The sequence below is a fragment of the Camellia sinensis genome, chromosome 3 (genome assembly GCF_055761805.1).
Source record: "Camellia sinensis isolate YWXY chromosome 3, ASM5576180v1, whole genome shotgun sequence".
Taxonomy (NCBI): domain Eukaryota; kingdom Viridiplantae; phylum Streptophyta; class Magnoliopsida; order Ericales; family Theaceae; genus Camellia; species Camellia sinensis.
In genome coordinates, this window is record NC_138963.1 from 39,494,119 (window position 1) to 39,516,682 (window position 22,564).

The following is a 22,564-nucleotide window of genomic DNA, read 5'->3' on the forward strand; positions in this document are numbered from 1 at the left end:
CTGTGTGTTCAGATTTCAAAAATTTAAAGTTTGGGCTGCGTGTTCAACTTTCAACAAATGTGGGCTGCGTGTTCACAATTAAATTTGGGCTGTGTGTTCAGATTTCAGATATTTAAAGTGTGGGCTGCGTGTTCACCAACAAATTTGGGCTGTGTGTTCAGATTTCAGAAATTTAAAGTTTGGGCTGTGTGTTCAACTTTCAACAAATGTGGGCTGCGTGTTCACAATTAAATTTAGGCTGTATGTTCAGATTTCAGAAATTTAAAGTTTGGGCTGCGTGTTCAACTTTCAACAAATGTGGACTGCATGTTCACAATTAAATTTGGGCTGTATGTTCAGATTTCAGAAATTTAAAGTGCGGGCTGCGTGTTCACCAACAAATTTAGGCTGTGTGTTCAGATTTCAGAAATTTAAAGTTTGGGCTGCGTGTTCAACTTTCAACAAATGTGGGCTGCATGTTCACAATTAAATTAGGGCTGTGTGTTCAGATTTCAGAAATTTAAAGTGTGGGCTGCATGTTCACCAACAAATATGAGTTGCGTGTTCAGAAATTTAAAGTTTGGGCTGCGTGTTCAACTTTCAACAAATGTGGGCTGCGTATTCACAATTAAATTTGGGCTGTGTGTTCAGATTTCAGAAATTTAAAGTTTGGGCTGCGTGTTCAACTTTCAACAAATGTGTGCTGCGTGTTCACAAACAAAGTTTGGGCTGCGTGTTCAGCTTTCAACAAATTTGGGCTGTGTGTTCAGATTTCAGAAATTTAAAGTGTGGGCTACGTGTTTACCAACAAATATAAGCTGCGTGTTCAGAAATCAAATATGAGTTGCGTGTTCAACTTTCAACAAATGTGGGCTGCGTGTTCACAAACAAATTTGGGATGTGTGTTCAGATTTCAGAAATAGTGTGGGCTGCGTGTTCAAAATGAGCAAAAGTATGGCATGCGAATGTGTTCAGAACGAGCAATAAACATACATAGCATGAAATGCACGAAAAATGCAGAATTAAGGCAAGAAATGTAAAAAAAGTGAAGTACATACCTCTCGTACCTGATGAGAGAGATGGGACTCCGGCTCCCGCAGTAGGAGGTCCACAGGAGCTCGAGGATCGATGTCGGTAAAGTGATAGAAAACTGCCTGAGGAAGGACGTGTGCCGGAGGGTCATACCTCTCGGGAATGAATGGCCGAATCCTCGGTGGCAGAGACATGATATCTGGATCGTCTCCGGCATCTGGAGAACCTCCACCATGGGGAAATTGACCCGTCATCTCAGGGAATCTGCAAAAAAGAGCCAAAATGAGCAAAACGAGCCAAAATTGGAAAAAGCGAACAAAAGTCAACTCTCGGGAAATGAAAAGGTCAACAAAAGTCAACTCCCGAGAAAATCTTCCAAATATTGAGACAAACTTACCTCAAGTGGTGAAAATGAGAAAAGAAGCTCCGAAATCAAAATTTAATCAGTTCAAAGTGAAGAGAACTGAAAGTTTTCGCGAAACAACTTGGCGTGGGGCGTCGAAAAACACGTATAGAGCGCAGATCTGAGGGAGAAAATAGTTTAGGAAGGAGGAGAAAGTGATTTCGGATCTGAAGATGTCAGCAAAAAAAGCTTCGGCCGAATGTATTTAAAGAAATGAGTGTAAAAGGATGAAATTGCCCCGGATTTGGGCTAGGTGGTCGGCCGGCCACCTTTTCTGGTAGGCTGACCACCCCCTGCACTCAAGCCTGGTCGGTGGCCTCCAGTGGACTCCAGACCTGGTCGGTGGTGTTCCTAAGAGGGTCTCCAAGGTCTCTGCAAATTTCGGTAGTCATCGGAGTCCCCGGCACCCGAAAAAGTACAAGAAAAGTGCACTTTTCGCCGCGAAATCCCTCTACGAGAACTTCAACTCCAACTTTCGATGCGTGTTTCATCGTCACTCGTCAAGAGCAAAATGTATCCTTTTTGAGCACGTTGTGACCCTTCCGGGAGGTAAACCGGAGGTCGTGATTGAGTCGCACACGTCGAAACTTGCATTTCTTTGCTCGTTGTTTCGCGTCAAACACGCATTCGAATTTGCACTTATCCTACATTGTTATGCACGTCACTTGCATTCTCATGTATACCACTTGCATTGTTGTGCACGTTTCATTGGTATTGTCATACCCTCACGCTTAGCTTGCATTGACACGCGCGTGTCTCTCGCATTGCGATGCACTGTCCCATCGGCACCCTGTTTGTCTGCATTCGATGTAGCGTTGAACATGTGTTGCTAACTATGTTGTGCTTGTTAAGTTTCTCTCTTTTGCAGGCACGATACTGTATGTACAGTTCATTTGAAGCTGGTGCAACGAGACGAATCGCACAGGTATTGTATCTTCTCCGTGTGAGACGTGGCGAGAATTGAATAATTCTCCGCATTCTTAAACTGCATGAAATATAGTTGTTGCTTTGCATTCTTGCTTAAAACTGTTGCGCGTGCGCTTCATTACAGCTTGCTGCTTTGCATGATCATGAGTTACATCCGGCTTTGTGCATATCATTTTGCATCTTGCCCCCTGCCTGCGGGCATGCCTACGGGCACATCTGTGTTATCTTGTCTGTTTGTCTAAGTCTTCGAGTCTTCGGCCTTGTCAAAAATGGGTCGTCTCTGGGCTTTGACATTCACTCCCATCAATTACGACTTTCGAGTTCTGTCAAAGAGGGGCAACTGTAGACACCCCATTTTTGACCGACCTTAAGACTCAGACGTCACCAATTGAGGGCTCGGTGATGATGCATATTGTGCTCGTTCTGAGGTTTCAGAGTCTTGGACGCGAGCCTTGCCTCCAGACTTCGAGGCTCTTTTGTGCTTTGTTTTGGTTTGCGAACCAGGTCCTGTTTTCTCTATTTTCTCTTCCCGAAAGGAGGGAGAGGTCTCGTAGACCATCTCTCAGTGGCCGTAGGCTACGTTTTGTGGTCGTAGGCCATTTTTCCTGTTTGGAACCCAATTTTCGATTTTCAGAGCCGTCAGCCGTGTGTCTCAGTTCGGGACCGCTTAACTACCTCCGTTTGCTCCGGTTTTAGGCACACCCCTTATTTCCTCCCTTTAGAGGGACATTGTGGCCCGGGAGACCACCTTCGTGGTCATGCGCCACTTCCGATACCTAACAGCCTATTTTCGGGGCCTCGAACAGCGCGTTTTGGCCCCCGAACCTTCGTTTTGCATTCGTCTTGGTCCATTTTTGATAGGGACCCTATTTTCATTGCTAGGGAGGTGGTAGGATGGTGGGAGGCCACCTTTTCCCCTAAAAAACCAGTTTTCTCATTTTCTCTCTCCAAAAGTCGATTTTCTGACAGAAAGCTGGTTTTTCTCACTTTTGAGCCACAATTTCTGGCTTTTCATACCACCATTGTGTTGTGCTCATTTGGAAGGCCACCAATATGGGTAGGCCGAACATTAATTCACCTTCACCCTTTTGAACCTTGCTAAAAAGCTGGTTTTTCTCTCTCTTGGGTCACATTTTCTGGTTTTTCACTATACAGCTGTGTTACACTCATCTAGGAGGCCACCTTTTTGGGGTGGCCGACCAGAAATTCTTCTTGAACCTTTTGACCCCTGGTCGGCCGACCAGGGGGAGTGGCCGGCCGGCCACTTGAACTGGCCGGCCTGCTTCTTGCTTTTTGCCCTCTCTGAATGCATCACAGCTGTGCCAACTGTGAGGCAATTGGACCATCCTCCATGTGAAGCCACTTTAAGATATTTTGGAGCCTTTCCTCTATAAAGGGGAGGCTGATCTTCTATTGCAAGGGTTGAACCCCTTTGAAGGCTTACAACTCTCTCTCTCTCTCTATATCTCTACACTTGAACTTCCAAACCCTAATATTATTGCACCATTTGCACACCAACCCTTAGCACAACACCTCCTCCATCCATTCCAGCACTTTGGGACTGATTTTCAAGGGTTTAAGGTTCACCAACTTAGTCCAAAAACTCTAGCTTTGCTGCTCTTCAAGGGTAAGCACCTATTTCCCTTAAACTTGTATTTTTTTTTCTCTATTGATTAGCCTTACTTGAAAATATTTCTGGACTTTGTCATAAACTAAAAAGTGTCATATTTTGAGTTCCTCTTGAATATTGGTTAAGGACACTTTTCTGTTTGAGGTCTCCTATATCCTTGTATGCTTTATCCCTCTTTGTAGGCCTATTTTGCATCATATCTTAGTCCTACTTGTGAGCATTTTCGAGATTTGTCATAAACTAGAAAAAGTTTCCTTTTGAGCTTATAAATATGTTTGTTTAAGATACTTTTTCTGTTTGGGGTCATCTACCCCCTTTCATGCCTTATTTCCTCATGTTTTGAGCTATGCATGTGAGCACTTGCATTGGCCTTGATTTGGCCTTTTAGCCACTGAAATCCAGTGGATTTTCAGTGGCTTAGATGTGCCTTTGAGCTTCAAAATCATAGAGGGGTGACCTTCTCACCCCTCATTCTCTTTACTAGCTTTGTTGGCCTTCCAAAGGGACCCTCACTTGCATGTTGTGAAGTCACTTTTTGGGCTCAATTTGGTGAGTTTCAAGGTCTTCCTTAGCTCTTTCCGAAGCCTCTTTGGTCTTATTTTATGCCTATAATGCATGTGTAGAACAATTCCATTCAAGGCCTTTTCAGGGGGGTCTTTCATTGTATGCTTCATTGACCCATTTCAGGGCTAATTTGGTGAGTTTTAGGCTTGTCATATTTGATTTCCAGAGTTGGTTTTTCCATGCTAAGTGTCCTTGTTGTATGTGTTGAGTAATCCCTTGCATGGCCCTCCAAAGAAGCTCATCATTTTTGCATGTATTGGATGCATTTCAGTGGTTATTTGGGCATATTTTGTCATGTTTTACTCACTATTTTTGGCTAGTTTGATGAGTTCTCATACGCTTCATATACATGCCATGTAAACCATGCTTGCTAGCCAAATTTGCATGCTATTTTAGTCCATCATGTTAGCACTTTTTGGCCATACTTTAAACTAGAAATGTGCATGTTTTGGGACTGCCTTGGCTCTGTCTTTGTACCTCATGGCCAAATAATGCTTGCTTTGCATAGTTATAATCCAATATATGTGCCTAGCTTTGAGTTTCTTGGCTTATTTCATACATCGGGTGCCATATTTTCATGTTTCGGGACCATTTAGCATCATGCTTCAGTGTTGGAAATTACATGTTTGTATGCCATCTTTCATCCCTTGCCATGCTTTGGTAGAGTGACATTTTATGCCTTAGGTTCGGTCCTCGGTATACGTGCACGTGTGCACGCATTTCGGTTCTCTCATTTCCATCACATGGCCACTGATGTGAGTGTGGCTGAGATCCACTCATGTTGGTATAAGTCCATCGTGTATTGTGTATGCCATTTCGGTCCATAGCATTGCGTATGCTAGGTTGTATGTTAGTCGCATTGTGTATGCCATCTCATTTGCATCGTGTTTGGAAGAGGAGTTAGCCCAAGCACAGGAAACGAGGTACGTTTCGTACTCCGAGTGACGGAACGTGTCTCAATTCCCTGTCACCGACACTCCGGATTACCCATGATGGAGTTTAGGTCTTGTTGTGTTTTCATGTGCATTCATTTCATATTGAGTCGTGCAATTTGACTCCTCGGCCATCATGCATCGATATGCGTGATTGATGGCACGAGGATCGAGGACTACACTCCCTGAAGAGTAGTCATGCATACATATGTGAAAATACTTTGCCATGCCCCTTTGTTGCTCTCTGTTGTAGTAAATTAGAAATCAGCAGCCTTCTGGAGCGTTGCACAATATTTCGAGAACAATTGCAAACAGAGGCAAACTAAGGCATCGTAATGGATTTCCGCGCAAGGCAACTCAAGCATGCATCATTTATCATTTGGAACAGAGCTAAGGCGGTCCATGGGATTACATGCTAATTTACCTGCTTTCCTAGATTAATTTGTTAATTAATTAGGATTTTGTATTAATTCGGACTGTACTATTTATTCGGACTGAATATTATTTATTCGGACCCTCCAAGTGAGGGCAATGTTGTAATAAGTGTGCGTGCGTGTAATGTATGTCTTCCAACCCCACGTCTTTCTCCCTTTTAGTTACCAGTTTATGATGGTTAGATTAGGGCATGTTTCAATTGGCATACAGTATGATAGCATATTTGCATTCATTCATCTGTCTTGCATACACCGGGCTCGGCGCATCATACTTACTGCATTTTTATTTCAATTCCGAGTTGAATACTTGTTAGTTGTAGCATTTCACATGCCATCTTTAGAATAGCCGAGCCTATCTTAGTTGCATTTTGCATGTGTTGCATTAGGCATTTCTGTATAGTTAGGATCATGCATGGATTTCTAATTAGCATCTATTTTGGCTTGGAGTACCCGGTAAGTGGTTATGCTTTAGCATTCTTGCACGCGTGTGAGTGACTACCATGATAGCATGCTTTACCATGAGGCTATTTGCTTATATGATATAACTGCCCGAATGCTTGTGGGTGAAGGTTGGGTTATTTGAATTGGAATAATGCATTGACTGTGAGTTTTAAGCCCACTAGTTAGTGGCAAAACCATCTTTTCTAAGCCCACCCGAGGGTGGCAAAATCTGCATTTTAAGCCTACTTGCAAGTAGCAAACCGTTTTCAAAACAAACATGAGATGTTTTGTTCCAATTCAGGCGATCCAGTCTATACTTGTATGCTGTGCGCATCACATAGTAAATCTAGGCTAATAACCGGATTAAGAACGCATAATGTTTTCAAAACTAGATATCATGGTTAGTAGAGGCTGATCTTTGATCGGGTGAGCGGGGGTGCTCACGAAGTGACCTTTCCCAATCGTACCCAAGTTTCCGAGCCGAGGCAACTTTGGTGATTACGGACACGTGGCCTTGGGCAACGAGTCAAGGTTTCCTAAATTTCCCAAAATAAAATATTTAGGTGGCGACTCTGTATCTGGCAAAGCAGTCCATGTTTGGTACTTCTTTCAAAAAATCTGTTTTCAAAAACGATTTGCCGGATTTGGACTCTTTGATGATTCATCGGTCTTACATTGCATTCTGCGAGATTAGATACAGGACCGTAACAATTTGAGTCCGAACTGTAGTGAGGCCCAAGGGCGCGCCTACAGCTATTTATAGGCAAACATTTGTAGGAAAAAAATTACCTAATAACTACTACATTCTTCCATTCCCCACACTTCACACTCCATGATCTTCCACTTCATTTTTATGTCTCCATAACTTCCTTTAACCTCCAATTCGTGCTCTATGATCCTTCACATTCTCTATCATCATTTCACACGTGTTAATGATTCATAATTCTCATAATCTCCAAATGAATAGGAGAGTACCATCTATCCTGCAATTTATCAATAATAATGTTATTAATAATAAATTATTTATTTATGGTGCCAACAATACTAATAAAAATAATTTTTTTGTTTAGAACAATACAGTCTCCCTGTCTCCTATAGAGGGTGGGTGTCCCTCTTTCTCTTTAGACTAAGGCCTTATTTGGCAAGTGACTTTTTTAGTCAAAAAGTTAAAAAGTAACTAAAAAAATTAAAAAGCTAACAACCTATACCAAAAAGTCAAAGATTTTATTTTCTCTCTACTTTTTAAATATCTTTTCAAAAAAAATTAAAAAATTATTCTAAATATATTAATTTTTATTTACATCATATTTTGATTAAAAAAATTAAAAAATTACTAAAAAAAAACTGCTCTTAACGAAGCGCAAGTTGGTTATATTATTATACCTAACTTTGTGTCATTCTAATTAAACATTGAAAAGTCTCCTATATTGCCATCCCCACACCTATATCCTATATTATTGATTATACCTAACTTTGTTGTGTCATCCTATATCCTCTTTATGCATTAAATTGTGGAGTAAGTCTGGTACTTTTATCTTTTTAAAAATTATTTTGACCACGTTATAAAAATTAAAGTTTTAGAAATTAAAATTTAAAGATAATATTATTTTTTAGGAACTAAATAATTTTGTTATAAAAAATATTGTTATTATATTTTTAGTAATAAAAATTAGATATTAGTGTTGAATTATTATCTTTTTAGGATCAAAATTTTTATCTCAAAAAATAATTATTTTGAGATCAAATTATTGTTTCTAAAATCCTATTTAGTAATGACATTTTTAAAATTTTGTTACTAAAAGTCTTATTTTTTACTTTTCGTGATGACCTTTTAATGACTATACTCATGACGATAAAAATTGATTTCTAAATGACTTTTACAACAAAATTTTTTCTTTTAAAGATTAAAATATTTAATATTTAAAACTTTTATATGTTGTAGTGCCATTTTATAGCAATTGTCCCAATTCATTATCCAAACACAACGCAGGGATCTCAAAAGAGTATCCCTGACTTATTATAAATAGCAGTAGTAGTAGAAGATATTAGATATGCAATTGAATTCTAAACAGAATTGCACCTTCAATGGCTTCCCTACTCACCTTCCTGGTCATTATAGCCACTGCATTCTTCTTTGTCGACACCTTTGCCATTCCTACAGCCAGACAGCTAGAGGGTTTGCTCTCTCTCTCTCTCTCTCTCCACTTCTCATATATATATATATATATTTGCTGTGCTTCTCCTCTATATAAAGTTGGAACCTAGAGTAATACAAATCGTTTAATGGATTTGGATTACATCTTACAAATCCAATTAAAATTAAATTTAAATGGATTAAATATGAATATTCATTTAAATTCGTTTAAACGAGTTCCACCACCTCTACCACCACAACCACGCTGCTACTGCTTCCACCACCATCACGACTCCACCTCTATGACTATCGCATTTTTCACCACCATCACCGCTGCCAATCGCTAGGAGGAGAAAATATTTTCATAATCCAACTAACAACGATTTTTTTTTTTTTTTTTTTTTTTTTTCCAGAGCTTGAAACAAGTGCTGAGTTTAGCTACTCTGGCGACACTGGCCCTGACAAATGGGGAAGCTTGAGCCCTGATTATAAGAAATGCTCGAAAGGAAAATCACAGTCTCCAATTAACATTGTGGAGGACAAAGCTGTTCCGGATAAAACCTTGAAGCCCTTAAGAAGACAATATTACCCTGTAAATGCTACGTTGGTTAACAATGGCTACAATGTTGAGGTATGTTACCCATCGTCATAGTTAATAAAAATTTGAAGTTATTTCAGGAAAACGTAAAAGATTTATTTATTATCCTTCAACGTTTGAGGTTTGAGTTGTCCAATTTGTAACGGAATTTTTGAAGTTAATTAGATGGAAATGTTATATTTCTCTATTTTTCATATGAATTTATAGCAAATTCATGTATTTGACGATTCATTTCCTTCATTTATTTACATTCTTGCCAATTGTATATATTGGGTGGCTGATTTGCAAGCACAATAGGTAAATAGCAAAAATTAAAAAAAAGAAAAGAAAAATAGAGTGTGCGAGGAAGTGACAAACTGTAACTTTGACTTTGAATTAGTGAAGGGTTATTTATATGATGATTCCTTAAATTATTAAAAAATATTACTTCGACTCTCTAAATTATAAAAGCATATAAATAGATCCTATAAATTATTAAGAAGTATCACTTTGACTCTCTAAACTACAAAAGAGCACAAACAAACCACCTAAATTATAAAAACGTACAAATCAGTGTGTTTGGTTTCAATTTTTTGGATTCAATTTTCTGGAAATTGATTTTTTTTATTTTTAGCGAATATTTTTAAAATTTTAAGCAATTTGTTTTACTCTTTTACATACACCTTACTTAAGTGTATCTGAAAATTAAAATTTTTGTAATTTTTAAAAAAAATCAATAAATATACACGAATACAAAAAATATATTGAATTCTCTTTATATATATATATATATTTTTTTTTTTTTTTTTTTGTATTTAGTAAAATTTTTAAAGATTTTTTTCACAAATATTATACTTTTTTAAGTGTATTTATTGATTTGTTAAGGGGGTAAAGCAATATTTTTCGATAATTTAAGGTATTCATTTGTCTACCTTTATAGTTCAAAGGGTAAAAATAATATTTTTCAACAATTTAGGAGTCTCCATGTAAATAATCCATTAATGAATTCATATGTGGTCTTCGTAAACATAGGCTTTTGAGGTTTTCACCAGACCTCTTGCACATTAGTTTATTTATATAAATGAAAATATCAAGTTTCTAGGTAGGAGAAAATAAGACATCTCAAAAATGGAGAATCTCTACTAATCGCAATGGTAAAAAAAATGGATTTTGTGGCATTAAGAATTGTATGTCATTGCTCAATGAAGAATTTTTGCATGTAGCTGGACTTTGGAAATGCAGGAGTGTTGATTGGAAATGGAAAAAACTACACCTTGAAGCATATGCACTGGCATACTCGTTCTGAGCACACAATTGATAATGCCCCGTATGTTTTCTCTCTTTTGAGTTTTGTATAAGTCCCATAATTGTTACAATTACGATGACATATAAATATTTGGACAAATTTCATTTTACCTTCTTGTGCTTTTATCCATGTGCGGATTATCCCTGTGCGGATTACCCTATTGTGGTTTGTGGATTAAAGTATAACATCAAATATTCCGTCCAATTTAATAGTAAGTGTGAAATACGTGATAGACATAAGGCGGGTTATATGCTCATTTTAAAATTTTAAGGGGATAAATTGCATATGGAATAAAGCACCAAAGGTTAAGGTGCACTTTACCTTCCAAACAAATGATGAAAATATCCATAGCTCACACACTTAAGTTACTTATATACAAGGGTATTTTAGTCTTTTTAATTAAATCGTTAATGGACCTAACGGTGCACTTCAGTCCACAAACACAAAAGGCTATGTGGTTATTTACAAGAATAAAAGGGATAATCCCAGATAGAATAAACCACAAGCGAGTAAAGGGAAATTTCCCTAGATATTTCCTACTAGTTACGCTTCTTAAGTTTTTGGAAGCAAAAAAGCTTATTGCTAAATTTTGATAATTACAGATTCCCTGCAGAGCTTCATCTAGTCCACAAGGCTAGGGATGGCAGCTTCTCAGTTATATCCATCCTTTATGAACTTGGCAAACCTGATCCTATTATTACCAAGGTACAGTATATCTTGCGTTTCATCATATTTAATCAATCACAACTAGGGATGGAAGTGGAGATGGGTTTGTAGTGCCCGCCGCCACCTCTAATCATATTTTGGATGGGAGGAGGGCAGGGCAAATGAGGGAGGTGGCAGAGGAGGACCAGCAGGCGGGATAATTTTACAGCTTTAGAAATGACGCTACTAATAAAAATGAAAGATGATGTAATATATTATGGATAAAACTGAGAATTATATATATTAGAAATAAAGAAATAAAAATGAACGTTAATCAGGTGGATAATGGGGTGGGGAAGAAAAACCAATCCTTGCATTAATTAGACTTATCAGGGATGAATGGAGCAGAGAGAAATTGCCATCCCTAATCACAGTTTGGTGATAGTATTATAGCCAAAAATAGAAGTGACTATGAGAAAACTTCATATTGAATTTGTCATATGGTTTTAAAATAAACGAAAGAGTTTGACTAGTTCCTAATTTGTGGTGCTTCATGGTTGCAGATCCAAAGTCAATTAGCTAAGTTGGCAAGTACTGGAACAGCTAAAATTGCTGTTGGGACCTTTGACACCTCGCAATTGTGGAAAAAAACCAACAAGTATTATAAGTATGTTGGTTCTCTCACCGCTCCTCCATGCACTGAGAATGTTATCTGGCATGTCTTGGGCGAGGTACTACCTAGTTAATTTCATCAACAAAATTTTCATTTGCTTCTTCTATACTATTAAAAAAAGTACTTTTTGCGATCATTACAAGCCGTTGCAAATAATAAAAAAAGTTGCAAAAGACTTTTTGCGACGGCCCATGCGACGGTAAATGAGGATCGCTAATGTGGGGGTGGCAAATACTTTTTGCGACCGCAAAACAGCAATCGCAAACTATTTGCAACTGCCTAACCTACTTATAACGACTGATATTTTTGCCGTTGCAAAAAAGTTTAAAAAATACCTACAATGTATTAGCGACCATCTTCTTACCATCGCAAAAAAAAAAAACCCTACAATCACATATATAGATATATATGTATATATAGTCAAATCTTTGTGTTTTCATCAAAAATACACTAGAATATGACAAAACACATCAACATGCAGTGCAATATATTGAACTAATAAATTGTGTTGACATGAATTTGGAATTTTCATAAAGGTTTGTTCCTAGGAAAAAAAAAATGACAGGTTTTATTTTAGCATATTTTAATAAATATAGCTAATCCTAATATATATAATAATATTATTATAACTATCCAAGTCAAATTTTAGATCTTATTTTGTTGGGATTGTACGTACTTTTTTAGAATCTTTTACACTTGTATTTAATATATAAAATTAAGTTATTAGACAATACTTAATAATATTTTATAATGTGTTTAATTAAGGGGCAATTACACCTCAGTGGATTTTTCAACAAATAATTATATATTAATGACAAATATTATAATTATAATTATTAATATTTATAAAATTTGTAATTGCTTTTTGATAATACTACTTATTTGAATATTTCCCCTTTAATTAATTAATTATTAGATTTTTACACATTTTGATAGATTTCAAAACTGTTTCCAAACAATTTTATGTATTTTTGAGTTGTAAATGCTAATCGATTCAACACACTGAAATGAAAATCTTGATCCTTGTACAAAATGCAGAAGAGATCAATATCTCCAGCCCAAATTGATGCTTTGAAGGCTCCATTGCTACCGGCAAATAAGAATAATTACAGACCTGTGCAACCATTACATGGGCGAAAAGTTGCGTTATTCGATGATTACTAATTTACACAAGTATTGATGAAGACAAGTCACTAAATAAAAAATGCTTCAAAATAGTATTGAGGCTTAAATAAAGAACAATCTTGGCTTTGTTTATCTCATGAATGATCTTTGATTGCCTTCTCCTTGAGTCATTCTCAATGCATGCTCAATTAGTCTCAATTTCTCCATAGTCTTTAAATGCTTGAGAGCTTATCAAGCAAAGTATGATGGAACGAACTTGTTTATTTTATGAACAATCTTGATTAAAGCTCGAATTGACAATATTTATAGTTTGTTATTTTTTCATTTATAGAAAATAAAAAACATATTTATATTTATTTTTGTTGAATGTAAATAAGAACAAGTTAGTCATTTGATTTCTACCCTTTAAAAAAGGACTCGAATTCTCTTCAATCCACTATTTAGGCCCATGGGGCTCATCACGAGTCCTGTTTCGATGATCCGAACCGTCAATGTATAGAGCTTGTCGAGTATTTCATTTTTGTAAAAAGCACGTTGATTGGATATTGATAAGTACTTGATCGGATTAAATTTTTGTCAACAATTTATTTTGAAAATCATATTTACCGTTGACAAAAATATGATTTGTTCAAGTAGGTATTGATATCTGATTAATGTAATTTTTGGAGAGATGAAATACTAGGCGAGTTTTACATATTAAACGACTCGGATCATTGAAACAGAACCCGTGGTGGGCCCCTACGGGTCCAGTAGTACGCTCCAGTTCAATCTTGGACTAGAGAGAAACTTGACCCTTAAAAAAAATGCTTTACAAAATAGAGAAATTTTTCTTAAAAAAAAAGCACAAAATGTAATATTGACAAAAGCTATATTCATTTTGGTTTAATGTGATGAATGCAATACTGCCAATATTATATTAATTGTACATCTTTAAATTTAAAAATAAAATAAAATTTGTGTTTGTATATTGTTGTCTTAAACAAAATGAAGAGCTGCACACATCAGCTCAGTAAATTACAAATATTAATTAACTTTATTAAAACAGTGAAATTGTTTGTTTGCTTGGAAATGGATTCACACTACAACATTTTTTTAATTTAGTGACATTTGAAAATGCCACAAAACAATTGGGTTAATGACATCTTTTAGTCTTGTGGCATTTTAAACAAATGCTATTTGTATCCGTGCCACGGTAGATAGTTGCAAGTGCCACTACACCATCATGGCTAAAAACTTTCAATGACATTTTGATGTCATGGTAGATATTATTTGTGGCACTATCATGCGCCATTAAAAAAAGAGTTAGTGACACTTATAAGTGTCATTACACCATCAAGACTAAAACTTTTCAGTGACACTTTAATGTCATGATAGACACAATTTGTGACGATAATTCGTTGTAGAACAATTTAATCCGCTCTTACGGAGACTCGAACCGCCAACCTCCCGCACCATAAACCTTATACACCACACTCTTCCCACTACACTTCTATAGCACCACATGATTATATATGCAACATATATTATTTATATAGTACATACATCCATATTAATATAAAAGTATATGTATAAACATAATTATTTTATTGAACATAATTAATGTAAAATAAATTATTTACTAGCAAAATAAAAAAAGACCACTTTTGGCGACTAAAAATATTTTTTAGTTGTCAATTCTATACTTTTGGCTACTAATTATTTTTTTGTTGCTAAAAAACTTAACTTTTGCCGACCAAAATCGATTTGGTCGCCGAAGATGCACTTTCAGCTACCAAAATTTTGGTCACCAAAAAATTTAATTCCCGCCTTAGGATTTTAGTTCTCCCGCGCTAAAAATGACCACTTTTGCCGACTAAACTTATTTTTTTGTCGCCAATTGTACACTTTTGGCTACTAAAATATTTTTGGGCACCAAAAAGCTTTACTTTTGGCTACTAAAATTTTTTTAGTCGGTAAAACCCATATAATCAGCGACCAAACTTATTTTTAGTCGCCAATTGTAAACTTTTGGTTACTAAATTTTTTTAGTCGCCAAAAAACTTTACTTTGGGTTACTAAAAAATTTTTAGTCACTAAAACCCATATAATCAGTGACCAAACTTAGTTTTTGTCGCCAATTGTAGACTTTTGGCTACTAAAATTTTTTTTTGCACAAAAAAGCTTTACTTTTGGCAACTAATGCTATTTGGTCAGGAAATTTAGTCGCCGAATGTGCTTTTTCTTGTAGTGTATATTGAGTTTAATTTATTTATTTTTAATCATTTACTGCATTTTAAAAATTTAGAAAATATATTGGCATTTTTTATTTTTTCAAAAATGCCATTATAAGCTTGAAAAGTTTTTGGCTTAGTGGCATTTCTCAAAATACTATAAAATATTTGATTATGACACTTTTCACCTAAGTGCCATAAAAAGTAATTTGCACCTACCTAGTGTCCTGACATTTTTTAAAAAATGCCATTGCGACTAAAGTTTAGTGGCATCTGTTGGTAAATGTCACGAACATAATTTTTTGTGTCATTATTTTATAAAATGCCATAAAATTGACGTGACATTTCTTTATTGAAATGCCACTAGAGCCTTATATGCTTGTGGTTCTGTGGCATTTTTCTAAAACATTTAATACCAATTTTTATTTTTGTGGCATTTTCTAAAAACATGCCACTAGTGTAGTGTCACGAAAGTGTAAATTTGTTGTAGTAACATTTTTGTTGTAGTGAAGTGACACTTTTTTTAATTGAAATGCCACTAAAGCCTTGTATGTTTGTGGCTCTATGACATTTTTCTGAAAAATGCCACCAAATATTCTTTTTGTGACATTTTTTAAGAACATGCCACTAGTATAGTGTCACTAAAATATGTTTTTGTTGTAGTGTCACATCTAAATTTCAATATTCACTACAACAAAATACACCTTTGGCGACTAAAACAAATTAAGTCGCCAAAAGTTTTAGAGTTGCCGACTAAAATTTTTTTGGATGCCAAAAGTATAATATTTAGCTACTAAATTTTTTTAGTCGGGATATATTGATTATTGGCGACTAAAAAATAATTTAGTCACTAAAAATACTAGAATTAGCGACAAAAAAAAAATTTAGTTGCCGTATATTGAGTTTTGGCTACTAAAATATTTAGTCGCCGAATGTAAAATTAAAAATTTATTTTTTATCTTTGGCGACCAAAAGTTTAGTTGCCAAAACATATTTTCAGCGACCAAAAATTAGTTTAGTCGTCGTATATTAGGTATTGGCTACTAAAATATTTAGTCGCCAAATGTAAAATTAAAAAAAAAACTATCTTTGGCGACCAAAAGTTTAGTCGCCAAAACATATTTTCAGCGACCAAAAATTAGTTTAGTCGCCAAAAAATTTAAAAAAAAAAATTGGAGGGAGACATTTCTAATTTAAATTTGAGGGATTTATAAAAGTAATTGGCGACTAAAAAATTTAGTCGCTAATGGTGTAATATATATATATTTGGTTTCCAAAATTTTACCAGCGCCTCTGTCTCTCTCTCTCTCTCTTCAGCATCTCTCTATCTCTCCGGTGCTCCTCTCCCTTCCCTCGCGATTGCCGAGAACCGGAGCATCGATTCCTACTCCTTTTGGTCACCGTCACTTGAGATCCATGATGAGTTCATGAACACCGATTCGGAGCCAAGATCCAGAACAACCTCGTGCCAAGATCGAAGATCTCAACTCCAAAGTCTCCTTCCTCAGATTCTGGACTCCCTTCGATCATTACCACCATCGCTCTACTCCTTGCTTCTCCGACATCATTTTAGTCTCTTCCGATGACGATTCCGGTAAACCCGTGTCTAACTACATTCCCGTCTCTGCCCATAAGGTTGTTCTAGTGAGTACCCATTTCGATTTTTAACTTTCTCTGTGTGTTCTTGTTGTGTATTGAATGTGTTTGATATGTGGATTGTGTGGACAAACTCTGAAATGGGTAGTGATGATAAACTCTGAATTTGGATCATTGGTTTAGGTGATTGTTTGTTTGATATGTGGATTGTTAAATTTTTTGCCCACCAAGTGTTTGATTCTATGCTCAAGTGACAAATCGCTCCTGAGACAGAGTTTCCATAACACACAAAACAAACCCCACATTTTCTCCTTTTCATTATTCTATTTATTTGTAATTTTCCCATCATCAATCAAATTTGTTCCTAGCCATTTTAGAGAGAGAAAGAGAGAAAAGAGGAGAGAGAGACAGAGAGATATTGACAGGAGGAAGGTGGGATGGTTTCTCATTTTCCTCTGAAGAAAGACTCATCACAGAGAGGGGAAGAAGAAGAAGAAACCCATTAAACCATAATTTTTTTATCAAAGAGGAAGGTCATCATCTCTGCTTTAACTGTGTCCCCCTCTTTTATATGTTGTTGTCAGGTACTTACCTAACAATAACCTTTCTCATCATTTTTTTAATCATTGAGAGTCTCTTGTTGTATTGGTTTTTCTTTCTCTTTCATTTTACTCTTTTCATTTCCATCCCTTAATTTGGGAATTTTCTTGTCTGGGCATCTTTAGCTTATCTTATCCCAATTTTAGGTATTTATCTTTCAAAAAGAAATTACCGTTTTTCTTGTTATGGTTTTGTTTTTAATTTTACATCACGGATCCTCAAATTTCCTTATATATTAGATCATGATGGGCTCTAGGATTATAGGTTTGTTTGCCTAAAAAGTGTTCGACAAAAAGACACTGTTGGTTTATCTTATTTGATGGGTTGTTACTCTCGATCTTTTTCAAATTTCATATTTTGTTTATTCTTTTTCAATTAATTTGTTGATTTTGCGAGAGGGTTATGATTCAATCAGTCTGGGAATGATTGTCGGATTAATTAGATGATATTCTTTCTGGGATTGTGCTGAATTGTTGATATCTCATGAATCTATGTCCTCTGAAATGATTTGTTGATCTTCTTTGATTTTTTTTAATAAATTATTGTACTCTTATTATTTTTGTTGCTCCTCGAAACTCAGCGATATGATCAATCACAAATTTGATGAGTTGATTGAGGAAAGATCCTTGTTTGTTGAGGGAGGAAGACATTGATAAATGAGTTTTCTTTTGAGAGATTTTATCTATGCGTTTATCATATAACTTCCCTTATATTAATTTTTACCCCATTGCATTTGAGGCCTTAAAGTTTTGTTTGTTTCAATGGAAAAAAATCTTTGATGTTGGAAGTGTTTGATCGATCCTTTAGATAAAATTCTTTTGTTGTCAAAGGTTTTTTTTTTTTTTCCTTTCAAAAAAAATAAAAATGTACATTACTCAAAATGGAGTTTTGCAAAATTTCTTCAACTCGATCTTATAATGACACATTATAGTTACTGTTGAAGTCATTGTAATGTAGATCTACTTTGAAGAAATTGATTGTAAATTATGCATTATGTTAAATGTTTCATAATAATATCTTCCTAGCATGAGTATTTTTGTTTCTTGAAATGACTTATTTTCGTATTGTAGGTATGGAACCTTGTTACTGGAAGACTTTTACAAACTCGAGCTTTTCCACTACTAATTACTGCAATAGTTGTTGATCCAACCACTACAAGAAAAATCACTTTTCGCGACTAAAATAAATTTTTTCGTCGCTGAAAGTAGTACAAATGGCGACTAAAATGGATTTAGTTGCCAAAATTAGTGACTTTTGCCGACTAAAAGAGTTTAGTCGCCGAATACAAGGCTTTTAGCGACTAAAAGGAAGTTTAGTCGCCCAATGTGGGGGTTTTAGCGACTAAAGGTTGTTTAGTAGCCAAAAGTGACAGTTTTTGGCGACTAAAATAATTCAGTAGCCAAAAGTGATGGTTTTGGCAACTAAAAAACAGATTAGTCGCCGATTGTTGGTGTTTTGCTGACTAAAAACAGTTTAGTGGCTGAAAATGAAGCTTTTTCGCTACAAAAAAAAATTAGTAGCTAAAAATAGTCCATTGCCGACTAAAATTCAGTTTAGTAGCCAAAAGGGGACGTTTTTGGCGACTAAAAATAGGTTTAGTCGCCAAAACTATTTATTTTTAGGCGAAACTTAATTTTTTTGCGACTAAATTATAATTAGTAGCCGAAAATGATAGAATTGGCGACTAAAAATTTAATTTAGTCGCCAAAAGTGGCCTAAATTTTTTTTTAGTAAATAATTTATTTTTTACATAAAGTATATTGAATTAAAAAAATTATATTTATATATATTATTTTGTATTAATAGCGGTTAATATACTATATAAATAATATATATTGCATATATATTCATGTGATGTTATTGTGGCATAGTGGAGGGAGTGTGTTGCAAAAGGTTTGGAGTGTGGTGGTGGGATGTCTCAGGTTCGAAACCTGCGAGCAACAGGTTCAACATTTTTTTTTTTTTAAATATGCTTTTGGCGACTAAAAGAGGTGGTCGCCAAAAGTTTCAGTATTGGCGACGAAAAAAATAGTCGGGAAATGTATAAATTAAAAAAAATGATTTACTATTGGCGACTAAAAATTTAGTCGCCAAATGTATAATTTAAAAAAAATAAAGGAGCTTTGGCGACGAAATTTGTGGTCGCTACAGAGTTTGTTTTTGGCGACTAAAAGTGGGTTAGTCGCCAATACCTTCCGCGACGTTTTTCAGCGACCAACATGGCGACTAAAAAATTTAGTCGGGAAAACCTCAAACCCGACTTTTGGCGACTAAAAAATCACTTTTGGCGACTAAAAATTTAGTCGCCAAAAGTGTTTTTTCTTATAGTGAACAGAGCTGAAGTTATTTTCTGGTGGTATAGATTACTAGTGGATATTTCTTTTTTGTATACGGAGGACATCATTTTTGTATGATTATCTGTTTGTATGGAATTATTATTTTGGGTTGGATTATATTTGGTTTGTATAGAATTTGATGTTACAAGACCAAATTTTTGGATGGTTGAAAGTGAAATAGAAATAGGCATATGTATTGTTTTGTTTATATACAGGGTGTAAGTTGCACGAAATAAATACAGGTTGTGCAGAAATTAATAATAATAATAAAAAATAACACTAAATAAAGTTTTTGGTGACCAAATGTTTAGTAGCCAAAAAAACAAAATAAAACTTGTTGGCTACTAAAAATTTAGTAGCCAAAAAGAAATCAAAGATTTTTTTGGCGACTAAAAATTTAGTAGTCAAAAATATATGAGACTTTAGGCAACTAAATAGTATAGTAGCTAAAAAAATATGAAAATTAATTTTCTTTCGGCGACTAAATATTTAATAGCTAATAATAAATGATACTTTGCGCGACTAAAAGTTTTAGTCGCTGACAATGAAAATTAATTTTATTTGAAAACTTTTGGCGACTAAATATTTTGTCGCCAATTTATGACTTTTGGCTACTAAAAAATATTTAGTCGCCAATACCTCATACTTTTCCCTACTAAAACATTAGTAGCCATTTATAGGACTTTTGGCGACTAAAAAGAATTTAGTCGCCAAAACCTTCCCCGACCGTTTTCCCGCCACAAATCTAGCGACAAAAATATTTAGTCGGGAAAAGGCTTCGGCGACTAAAAACCTTACTTTTGGCGACTAAAACTTTAGTCGCCAAAAGTACATTTTTTTATAGTGATTCAAGACAACAACATTCATTTATAAAAATGAAGGTTTTGTTATGAAAACAATTTAAGTAATCCTCACCCTCTCAAATCTACCATGCATCGGTATGATTGACAGTCTTTTGTACTATAAAGAAATTCGGTAGAATATGATTAAGCTCAAATCTATATTATTATCACATATTTCTATTAGGGATCAACTAAAAAAATCGTTTTTCTGGTTAAATAAGCCAAAAAAAATAAAAACTAGTTTAGCAAAAAGCTAAAAAGCAAGTTTAAAAAAAAATTAAAGAGTCAATTTTCCCACCAAAAAAAAAAATTGTAGCAATTGTCAAAATGCATCCACACCAACCCCCCCCCCCCCAAAAAAAAAAAAAAAAAAAAAACTCAACTCAAAAGTCAATACCAAACTCTACAGTTACTCAAACTGAATATACTAACTACATTTACTTGTTAATTTTTTTGAAGTATCTCACCCAAAAATCCATTAGTTTCATATATATTTATAAAAAATTGCTATGTGTTTCTGTTTGCCTATGCTATCACTTAATTGGCGACAAGTTGAACTATTTGACGAGTTTAGTTAAGCACAAGCAGTTATGAATTTGAAAATTTTCAAAGTCGCCTTGAGTAAAAATCACTGGCTTAATTTTACTAATATATATATATATATATGTGTGTGTATCTTCTACTGTAGCAATTTTTTTTTTTCTTTTTTTCTCTTCTTCTTCTTCTTTTTTTTTTTTTTTTTTTTGTTGTTGTTGTTGTTGTTGCATATGAATGTTTCCATTTTGAGGGTGTACAGGATGAAAAGGGCTATGCTTGTTTTTTTGCCTAATTTACTGGTCAACCAATTTACCAAATGACCCTTGAAACCCTAATCCCATTCTCAACCCAGATATTCATCAACCATGGCATTTGGCTTAGTGATTGTGTAGTATCATTTGTGATGTAGTATCATTTGTGTAGTATCATTAATCTATAGACTCACATTCCATTGTTTAGTTACAATTTTTGTTATCCAAATTAAATTTTGTAAGAGGGGCTAATTTGAGCCCACTAAATGATTTAGGCCCAATAGCCCAAGATTAGTGGGCCCGAATTTATCGCAAGTCCAAGAATCGGTGGGCCCAGATTTATCGCCATCAAACGGATTGAATCGCTCTAAGCCTCGAAAGGGTTCGGATCCACGAACCTAGAGACTTACTCAGGCCCGGACTCGAAAGGGTATTAGGCAAGCCTAGAGATCCGAGGCACTCGGACTCGAAAGGGTTCGGATCCACGAACCTAGAGGTCCGAAATACTTGGCTTCGAACGGATTCAGACGCAATCTAGAAGTCGCTCCGTTAATGAGTCCCAGAACACTTGCGGGCTCGGAGCTTTCCGGGATCTACACACCAAAACCATGGGCGTAATGGAGTTCGAACAAAGGACCCGATCCCGAGGACGGTGAGTGGAGACAAATTCACTCTTCGGTTAAACTAGCCTATACCCGGGTCGAGGTGGCACGACCCCGGGGGGTCCATGAGACTCGGCAATATTTTGCGGCAGGACGTCCTCTGGGACTACCCCTGACCCTTTGGGATGATTGGGGATCATTGGTTAGGTGTGGCTAAGAAGAAGGGTTCGCCGAGGGATTGATCTCCTCTTCGGGGTTTTCTCATCCTCGGAGAAGTCACCTCCTCGAAGAGGTCACCTCCTCGGACAAGGTGGTTAGAGAGAATATCCCCCATGTGCCTTGCACATGGGCTACATCCTACATCATGAGGTGCCTATAAATAGCACCCACCCATAGCTTTACAAGGGATGGATTTTGGAGATTTTTAACTCTTGGGAAAGAACTAATTTCCCTTCTCCATTATCAACTTTGAGAGTGAAAGTGGGAGATCAATGGGAGAGCCTTGCCATTATTCTATTCTCTAGCCATTTTGCCTTCTTCTTCACCCAATCTCTTATCTCCATCATCTCCTTTGTTGTTGTGTTCCTAAGTTGAGATTATTGAAGAATCTAAGCCTCTCATCATATTCTAGAGAATTCGAAGTTGTTCTTCAAGGATCTTTGAAGATCATCGAATTTTCCAACTCCTTTCTTGAACCCTCTCCTACAATTTGGCGACTCTGCTGGGGAGGCGGATTGGTTAATGGTCTCAACGAGATCTGGAATCCACACAACTCCAACAAGGATGGC

The 22,564-nt window shown here is 35.7% G+C and overlaps 1 protein-coding gene across 1 annotated transcript; it reads left to right on the forward strand.

The window, feature by feature from the left end:
* Positions 1-8,360: 8,360 nt before the first annotated feature.
* LOC114269829 (alpha carbonic anhydrase 1, chloroplastic) lies at positions 8,361-13,118 on the forward strand. Its single transcript, XM_028211183.2, has 6 exons — positions 8,361-8,518; positions 8,890-9,107; positions 10,277-10,380; positions 10,962-11,064; positions 11,568-11,735; positions 12,716-13,118. Exons 1-6 carry the CDS (start codon positions 8,428-8,430, stop codon positions 12,839-12,841), a joined length of 810 nt encoding a protein of 269 aa, XP_028066984.1. The 5' UTR covers positions 8,361-8,427; the 3' UTR covers positions 12,842-13,118.
* Positions 13,119-22,564: the final 9,446 nt, after the last annotated feature.

Coding starts and splice junctions, on each gene's coding strand:
- LOC114269829 (XM_028211183.2), top strand. CDS start 8,428: ATGGCTTCCCTACTCACCTTCCTGGTCATTATAGCCACTGCATTCTTC. Junction 8,519..8,889: donor TACAGCCAGACAGCTAGAGG/GTTTGCTCTCTC, acceptor TTTTTTTTCCAG/AGCTTGAAACAAGTGCTGAG. Junction 9,108..10,276: donor ACAATGGCTACAATGTTGAG/GTATGTTACCCA, acceptor TTTTGCATGTAG/CTGGACTTTGGAAATGCAGG.